Genomic DNA, 9,827 nt, shown 5'->3' on the forward strand with positions numbered 1-9,827 from the left:
GTATCCTTGGTGGTAGAAAGTCTTTTTTTAAAACCCCCCTTTCATCAAGATGATATTTGTGGAGTGCACAGCCAATAGTTGTCCTGGTGAAACATTCTCCTTTCTGAGGTGTAGATCTCTGCAGCTCTTTCAGACTTATAAATGATTTGGCTGTCTCTGAATAAAACTCTCTGTGTTTGGCCTGTCCATTTTAGTGGATGGTTTGGTCCTGGTAGGAATGCTTTTGTATTATACTCCTTTTACTTTCAGATGATGCCTTGAACAGTGCTCTGTCGGATGCTTACAGCTTAGCATATTGTTTTATAACATTACTCTGGTTTAAACTTCTCCACAACTTTATTCTTAATCTTTCTGCTGTCGTTCTTGGTCTTCATGATGCTATTTGATCAGTAATGGATTCTAACAAACCACTGAGATCTTCACACAGCTGAACACCTTGTTTAACATGTTCCCTTAAAGTAACAATACAGTTGCACTACATTTGTGTAACACCAACCCCAACGAAAAAGCAGAACTATAAAATGTATGTCTCCACCACAGAAAGAAAGGACGGGTGACCAGTATAAACTACTTTTATCCAAATTGCTTTTCAACATATATCGTGCATAGAATAGCAACACCCTAACGGACAGAAGACAGCTTAGCAATAATATCAAAACACTGCAATTCATTCTTAGAATTTACAAGCCTTTCCCTGCTGTTGTTTAATTTATTTTCTTCCCTGAACAGTCAGCGTACATTTCATCACTGAATCCGCTTCAGCTGAGCAATATTGAAAAAAAGCATAAAGGTGAGCTGATGGGATTGTGTCAGGCGAGGCAATGTTGAAGAATTATGTGGTTCTCTTTATCACCAAATCCTGCAGCTTTCACACACGCACGGGCACAAAGACACGAATGCGTGTGGACACACAGAGGTGGAGCCGAGCTGATTAAAGAACACAAACATGGATTGGTGGGAGGGTCCACACACCACAAGGCTAATTGAACTGTCTCCACACTGAAAAGATGGAACATTAGTCATAAACCTTGCATGTGATAAAAAGAAAGGAGGAGAAACAGACAAAATGAAAGAGGAGCAAAAGAAGCAAACCATAGAGAACTGGTTTCAGATATTTGTTGAAGATTTTCCTTAAACTATATAGCATTTTAATCTCACATTCTGTAGCCATTTTCAGTTCATCTAAAAGTTTGCAGTTTGAATAACTTAATGATGACTTTTGATCATACGTTGTGGTTGCCCTACATAGCTTTAGCTAAACTGCTTTGATTTTTCTCTTGTTTGTGTGATTTGCTATTGTGACTTTGAATTAAAGTCATGGTATTTAGTGTAGGCTTCTTAAAAATGAACAATAATTATCTCCTGTTACAAGCTGAGATTTTTTTTTAAATAACAGTGACACATGAATTCAGTGTGATGTTTGCCCATTATGCACTGCTACCCGACTCGGATGTTTTTCTTCAGAGAACAAGTCATCTAAATCTTGACAGAGAGAATAGTATAAAATATGCTAAACACCAAACTAGAATACAAATGTAAACTAAATGACAAATTAAATAAAATAAATAACTAAAATGGAACCAACTTCTGAACTGGAAACTTTATCATCTGAATTTTTAATTGTTTAGTAAAATTCTTAGGGAACCAGCTGTCAAACTTGAATTATGTCTCTACACCATCATATTACTCATGCTATGGAAATTCTGAGTATAATTTAAAACTCTACAGGGAGACTTAAATACCAAAATACATTCCCTTGTTTGGTGAATTGATATTTAATCTAAAAATCTCACAGTTATGTGACCTGATTTAGTACAACACTGATCTTTTACATTACTATTAATTGCAAATTATTATTTTTTTACCTCTGCTTTTTTTGGCTTTTCCCCTCAGGGTCACCACAGCAAATCATCTGTCTTCATTTAGTCCAATCCTCTGCATCCTCTACCCGCAAACCAGCTAACGTCATGTCCAGTCTCACCACATCCATAAATCAATTTTTGTGGTCTACAGAGATTGCCTAATATGAAGCTATTTGAGCACTCCATCCCACTGACCACTAGGCCATTTTATGGTTTTATGTTTACTATTGCTCTGCTATTATTTGCATAATTAATACATGACCGTGCCTCCACACAGAAGGAAAGCCTGAACCTTTAATGTGCAGTAGTGGGGCTCATTCATTAGGACGACAAGTCAATGTATAGGCAGGAAGTGAAAAAGCTAGATGACTGATCTAAAGACAAACTGTTACTCAATCCAAAAAAAAGCAGAAAATGATCACTATTTATAAGAAGCTTCAATAACCATTCATTAGAAACAGTGCAAAGCTTTAAAATAATTGGAGTACAGCTCTTTGAACATCTCACCCAGTCTTGGATCATAATTTCAGCCCAACAAAAACTGTAGCACTGCACAGATTTGTTCAAAAATGTTTTATATTAGACCATACATATGCCATTAATAGAGGTTTCATCTACAACATGCACATAAAAAGCAGCTCTGCTTTATTGTTTTATATTGTGACCAATGCAAGTATTTAAAGAATGGTTCCAAGTTTATAAATGCATCAGAATATCACTAAAAGTGTTTCACTCTATCCTACAACTAAAGGATACAGCATAATAACAGTCAATCTGTTGGCGATTCCAAACTGCAGGGAGGCATTATGTAAATTTAAGATAAAAGGAAGAGCCATGGTATGCTTAGATGTCTTTGGTCTGTATTGAATGGATCTTTTAGCTAATATTCTTTCTTCTGTTTCTATTCACCGTAAGCCACTGGTTTACCTTCTTTGTTTTTGACAAAAACACTTCTCTGTTCAGCAATAGATCAAATAAACGTTTAATTTTAAAATGACAGTTACGATTATTGATCATAACTTTTGAAAGATTTCTTCAATGTCTGACCCATCATAAGCAAAATTTAGAAAATACAGGTGGATTAAAGTTTTCCCTCTGTGTTTTTTATAAGATCATTTATAAAATCCAGACAAATTCTACTTTCTTGAAGGATCTCCTGCTGTTTGTTAAAGCCTTTATGTGTTTGTTTAAAGGAAGCCATTTGGGTAATGAGTGTTTTGGAAGCATAAGCCTTCAGAGGAGCCTTGGAGTTCCACAGAGCAACAGATGTTTAACTACTCCCTGCAGCCACTCCTCCGCTGCCCTGTCGCACCTCGTGTCTTTGTGTGTTAACCAGCTCTACGTGTGTCTGTCTCCTCCTCTCATTCACCAACTCCTGTTCAGAACTAATTAGTGCATCTTCTCTACTCCTGTCGCTTCTGCCCCGAATCCTTATCTAACTGTGCTGTCCTCCGAGCCTTTTACAGTGTTGAGTAATACTCCTCCAATCTCACCTCTCCTCCCACCCTCGGCCCTCCTCCTTTTCCCCATCTCCTCCTCTGTTCCTCCCTCTTGTCCTCCTCATTATCCCCCAGTCTCAGTTGTGATGGCTGCCATTAATCAACTCGTTTTAAACCAAAACAGAACCTTGAAACCTTAGACGACCACCCCGGCTCAAAAAGGAAGTTTTCTATTCCCCCGCGGTCCATTAGGCCAATCAGAACAAGACAGGGGTATGACAATAGAAACAATGGAAAACAAAAAGCAGATATTGGACAATATACCACAGGGGGGCACATGCAACAGGAGAACAACAGGCTTTATTGTGCTGGATATGTTGGGAATTTTAGAAGATTTTCCACTTGACCTAATATCTCCTGGGATACTTGGTTCTATTTTACTTTGTAAAACAGGGGTGTTTAAGGTGTTTTTTATATTGCCTATTTTTTTCTTAGCACAAATGAATATGTCCATAAAGTTTTTGTTTTGTATATCAAAGTTGTGTAAAAATAATGCAGAATTTGATTTTTTCTATACAGATTGCACTATTTTGCTTTTGAACATTTTAAAAATACTACATTTTGTTGTATTTTTTTTTCTTCACAATGTGTTTACCAATATCATTAATAGGATGATTTAAGTCAGTGATTTATTTCTATGGCTCTCCCTTCCACCAACAAGATGATCTTTTCCCGCTTAAGGTTCAAGAAAATGGCCCACTGTGTTAAGACTGCTTTCATTTGTGTTTGAAAAGAGGAAACATGAATGGAGAAGGGCCGAGTGACTTCCTAGCTTTGTGACTGTGACTTACTATGTTTTAAACTGATCAAATTGGTGGATGCTGAAGCCCACTTGAAGCACAGAAAAAGACAAAGGGTTTGTTGCCAAGAAAAGGACAGTTTAATTTTTATTTGAACTTTGTGTTGCAGTATGAGCTTTGAATTATATTTTCAGCTTTTGAATTTTTGTAGTAAAACTGTAATACAGCTTTAGAGTTTGTCACATAATCATATTATTAGATTTTACCCATTTATTTTAATACCCTAATTCTTTTTTAGGAAGTATAAGTAAATACTTATTTAGTTTCTATTTACCTTCATTCCTCAGCTGTATCCTTGAAAACCATTAATTGTTTTCCCATCTACTTGTTTTTCTTTTTAATAATTATACATTTATAAGACTAATAAATTTACAAAAAGTTGCATTTTGGTTCAACAGAAGGTACCACATTTGAAAAAAAAGTCCTTCAAGAGGCAGGGTCAGAGTATTTATGATTGCATTCTGTTTGTGAAAACATGCACATTTTATGTGTAGGAGTTGAATGAACAACCCCTTTTTTGTTAAAGATGAAAACATAAAAGTTTAATCATCATAAATCACACTGTCAGCTCACTATTTTAGTGAAAAAAGTTGACGTCCCTTTCAATCCACAGAATCTAAATTTATGTGATATCTGAGACTTTAGATTACAACGCATTGGGTTCACTATTTGGCATGTAGTTTTGTGTGTTCTCCCCTGGTCTCTCTCAGGGTACTCTGGCTTCCTCCCACAGCAGGTAATATAAGGGAGGTAAATAGGCACAGTCCCATAGTACCTCTTTCAAACACAATAGCTTTCCACATGCAAACACTGCTTTTAATTTTTTCAGCTTAGAGTTGTAGGTGCTACATGTAACAGTTAATTTAGATGAACTCCTACAATCTTGGCTTGTAAATAACACGTTTTCACCACAGATACGAAGAACTGCCATCTTAGATCTTGAAAAATTTCCAGACTCTCGTGTTCTACTTGATTTTTCCATTTTTGACTTCTCTGGCAGTCAGAATTTCCAAGTTCCAACTACAAACAGAATGCTGTATAAGTGGCAGATCTTTGAGGAGAGAAGAAAAACACATACACACATCAAGATGCACACAGCTCTTTGGATATGACACATGGATTCTTTTCAAGTCAGTGTATTCACTAAACAAGGTAAATTCCCACTTGTCATTAAACTGAACTAAGTTTTATGAATGTTAGTTAAAAAAAAGCGTATTGTCTGATTATAAAGTTGGCTGTAGCTGAATAATTTTTAGCATCTGCATGCCGGTACACGCACATACACACTTTTAAACTCACTGGCTGCTTTGTTCACTATTGAGTCCAGCAGGTGTTAGTGTGTTTGTCTTTGACATGAGAGAGTTTGTTTTCCCAGGTATATGACAGGCCTCTTATCAGCCCTGTAATACCCAGCAGGAAATCACCACTGATGACTGTGGCACAAGCGCACATCTAAACAGTTTGGACATTTTAATACAAATGTAATTACTCAGTCTGAAGCCCTTATTTAGGTATTTTTATGGAACAGATGTAGTTCGGGATGACGGGAAGCTGCACCTTGATTTATGTTTTTCTCCAAGTGTAGCATAGGCTGAGAGAATAAACACCAAACATCCGCTGCACGCCGGTTTTGCGTCACCTGTTCACACTTTATATTTGGCTCCCCTCTGCAAAGGGGAGAAAATAAGTTTGCTTTCTATCAGTTTACTGCCTTTTTATATGCTCTGTGGTGTGGTGATGACTGGTAATCATTGCTGTGGGTGTTGATAAGAGCGGCTCTGTTTCTGTCAACCTTAATAGGTAATAAAGTTTAATGAGGAATTAGCTGTAAAATTATTAATTTTGTCACAGAGATTGCAGCAATTACACCAATATAGTTTTCAAGACTGTTTGCAGGTGTCCAAAGATGCAGGCGCAATGCAATATGTGGCTGTAAAAGGTTTTGTGAGAAAACCACACATTAACGTCACATAAAGCTGGGCTCATATATGAGGTGATGGATAACACGGTGATAAGCTAAATGAGAATGTAAGAAAGTGACAGAATGAGAGCAGAACAGATGGGGACCATATAAACAAGTGGCAATCTTTTAATTTGGAAAAGAAATGTAAAAAAATTATTTTGAAAATCTATATTAAGGATAAGTGTGATGTGCTTTTTTTCTTTTAGTCAAACTGAACAGTTCAAGGGTGTGCTGAAAGAGGTGCTCAATAATCCAAGAGAGTCGAAGTGTCCTGACCATGTGCTGCAAGGCCCTGGCCAATCACAGGGGGAGGAGATTTTATGGCACTATTGTGTGCCAGTAATTTTTCCTTTCACTGCTGGGGTGGGCGAAGAAACGGGGGGGAGGATTACGCATATGATCAAAGTGGAATTGGTCAGAGAGAGGACAATTCTTCCACAAGAAGGAACGGCACCAACTGGCACCAACAAGTGACATTTAATTTTCTCAATTAGAAAAAAAGAATTCTACTTTTTTCCCCCTCAAACTTAAGTACCGCCTGCGTCTTGGGGGAGAATGACTATCGCCATGGAGAAGTCCAAAAACTTTCGCATTGACGCGCTGCTGGCGCATGATTCAGACAGGGGGACGGACAGGGACTGCGTGTCCCCGAGATTGTTTCACAACAGGAGCCCTGATATTAGTCCAGCGTCGACCCACGGCTCAGATTCGCCCTCTTCTCATCCAAAGTATCCAAGCACATCTCCAGCCCAGCTGTCTGCTGTGTCCAAGCCGCATCTCTTCAACCTGTCTCCGTCTGGATTCACCGCTCTGCAACAAGTAGGTCTTATTGGAATGCATCCGGGGTCCATGTATCCGCTGGCGGGCCTCGGAGGCCAGCACCCTGCCTTGATGTATCCAGCCTTTGCGCAGCTGGTTCAGCCTCATCCGGAGCACACGAAGGGAGGCAGCATGCCCACGATGCTGCCAGTGAATCCTTGGGTCAGAGGAGGAATGGTGATGCCAAGATTTGGAGAGTATGTAGGTGGGTTCATTGTGAAATATCATTCTGTTTTATAAAAGTTTTATAATTAACGGAACGCTTTAAGTAATAATAATAATAATAATAATAATAATAATAATAATAATAATAATAATAATAATAATAATAATAATAATAATAACAATAAATATTTTAAAATTAACACGTTAATAAATGTCTCCCAGACTTTTTCCTCTGAAGAGAAGCATTTGAAAATTTACTGCAAAAAAGCTTTTTTTTTTATTAGAGTGAAATTATGGGATGAGGAAAGTATAGCTACATTTAAAAACAAGTAATGTGCTTTTTTTTTCAAATAACTACTTAGTTGTTTTTTATGTATTGATTTCTTGATATTCTGAATGTGCAGCTGTGATTGACAGAAAAATAGGTTTGGCACAATAACGTTTTTTTTTTGTTTGTTTTTTTTTGCCAACAAGGTAAAACCTGCAAAGGATCTCCCATTAATCAGCTGTTTGTTCATGCAGGGTTTTCGTTAATGTGATGGACCTCTGTAGAGTTTATTACAACCTCCAAAATCAATCACTCATTGGAATAAATGTTAGGAAAAAGGGGACATTGTAACCTACAGGCAGACTGGCACCTTTAGTGCGAGACGTCAGTTTATTTTTTATCACTAATAATGAATACAATGTTTATGCTTCTGTCCTAGCACCAGGTCAGGCAGCCTTACTGGGGAAGTGTCGAAGGCCCAGGACGGCTTTCACCAGTCAGCAGCTGCTGGAACTAGAAAATCAGTTCAAGCTCAACAAGTATCTGTCCAGGCCCAAACGCTTCGAGGTGGCCACTTCGCTCATGCTGACGGAGACTCAGGTTAGATTGTGGGAAATGCCTTTCAATCAGAAACACAGGAAATATTTCTGCTTTGTAAAATGTTATTTAATGTCATTAGGGTACATGTCATAAGGTATTATACGATGAATGTCTTTAAACTGCTTGCAACATACAATAAAATCAGGCAGGTCTTGGTTGATATAATTATATTTTTCTATCTATATTTTAATGCATTTTTTAAAATATTGTATTTTTTATTTTGTCTTCAAATTGTGGCACGTCGTCTATAATGTACTACAGCTGGACAGTACCTACACAGTCAATAAATTAGAAGATTGTTGAAAAGAGCATATATTTTAGGAACTTTATCACACCCATTAAATTACTACACACTGAAGGATGTTTGAAACCTTTATTTCTGTTAATGATGATGATTTTTCACTTACAGCAAATTAAAACATGATATTTAAAAATTAGATTATTATATCAGACCAATAAAAAAAGTCTTTTTTTAAAAAGAAATGTGTTCTTAAAACCTGCTTAGTGGTCGTTATTTTAAAAGGTACCAATGATCTGACAAACGAGACTCATTTAGACGTGTATTCTAATTGACTGAATATGACTGCAATATATAGCATAGTGGATACAAGTATTGTGCATTATTGTAATTTCCTAAGTTATTTGTAAGCTATACTGTGATAATGTAGTATTATGTTTGGCATTATATACCACGCTACAGTATTTTTATAGTTTTTGTTCTGTTTCTATTAAGTGAAGTAAAACAGTGATATGTATTTCAGGACAAGATAAAAAATATATATTTCAAAGTGAAAAGAAGGTGATATCAAGCTTCAATCATCTTGTCTGTTTTAGGTGAAGATCTGGTTCCAGAACAGACGTATGAAGTGGAAGAGAAGTCGCAAAGCGAGGGATCAAGTCACTGCAACATCTGACAATACAATGGACATACAGAGTCTCAAACATCATCATATCTCCCTCAGCTCACGCCTGGAAGATGAAAGGGAGAGAGAGGTGGAGGATGAGTTTGGATTAGAAGAAATGAAACAGCTGAGCAAAGCATCTTTGAGCTCTGTCACCTTCACAAGATATAGAGGAGATGGGGCAGGGATCTACACTTCTTACTCTGAGGAAGAGATTGAGGAAGGTCTTCCAAGAGAAAGAAGTGGAACTTCTTCATAGGATGAATTTGTGGATCTGCACTTACTATATGTTTATTTTGTTTAATATTTATTATGATTTTTGTAACTACAGCAGAGTTCCTGGAAGAAAAGATTTTTTAGGCCAAACTACAGTTCCATGTTTCCAGCAGAAAAATGTTTCAGTAAATTGTTGTGCTCTTTAGCCTTTGCACAATGATTTTGAGTTGATCACTTTTCCCTTACAGTTTAAAGACATGCATGCAAGATTTTATGTTTATGTTTGTAAGAAGTGACCTGCACAGGCAATAAAGCAGATTACACTTGCAGATGCACTTAAACGAGATATACTTATTTTATTCTTGGTTACACTTTTGGGCAAAGAGTCAAAACAGATTTGTAGATGGAAACACGTGAACCATGTCCCTAAATATTCCCCTTTCTTTGTCTACTGCAAAGTATGTTGTATTTTAATGTTCTTAATATTTTATCTCTTGGAATAAAATATTCATGTGGTCAACACTTTTTAACTTCACACTTTTATGAGAAATGTTGATGTACAGGACTGTTTTTGTCATGTTAAATTGCTTGTTAATTTAATTAAAGTCACAGTCTCAAAATACTTTCCAGTGAACAATGTTTTAAAATGAGTTAACATAGAATTCTCCTGGTATTATTTTAAACAGATTTTTTTATTTTAACGTACAATCTAATATCATTTTTATCATATCAT

The 9,827-nt window shown here is 36.7% G+C and overlaps 1 protein-coding gene across 1 annotated transcript; it reads left to right on the forward strand.

Moving 5' to 3' along the window:
* Positions 1-6,540: 6,540 nt before the first annotated feature.
* LOC106700282 (motor neuron and pancreas homeobox protein 1-like) lies at positions 6,541-9,633 on the forward strand. Its single transcript, XM_023337453.1, has 3 exons — positions 6,541-7,148; positions 7,816-7,976; positions 8,811-9,633. Exons 1-3 carry the CDS (start codon positions 6,680-6,682, stop codon positions 9,135-9,137), a joined length of 957 nt encoding a protein of 318 aa, XP_023193221.1. The 5' UTR covers positions 6,541-6,679; the 3' UTR covers positions 9,138-9,633.
* Positions 9,634-9,827: the final 194 nt, after the last annotated feature.

Source organism: Xiphophorus maculatus, chromosome 7 (assembly GCF_002775205.1).
Source record: "Xiphophorus maculatus strain JP 163 A chromosome 7, X_maculatus-5.0-male, whole genome shotgun sequence".
Taxonomy (NCBI): domain Eukaryota; kingdom Metazoa; phylum Chordata; class Actinopteri; order Cyprinodontiformes; family Poeciliidae; genus Xiphophorus; species Xiphophorus maculatus.

Excerpts from the sequence above, each read along its gene's own strand:
- LOC106700282 (XM_023337453.1), top strand. The coding sequence starts at position 6,680 with ATGACTATCGCCATGGAGAAGTCCAAAAACTTTCGCATTGACGCGCTG. Across the intron at positions 7,149-7,815 it reads AAGATTTGGAGAGTATGTAG|CACCAGGTCAGGCAGCCTTA; the intron begins GTGGGTTCATTG and ends CTTCTGTCCTAG. Across the intron at positions 7,977-8,810 it reads TCATGCTGACGGAGACTCAG|GTGAAGATCTGGTTCCAGAA; the intron begins GTTAGATTGTGG and ends TGTCTGTTTTAG.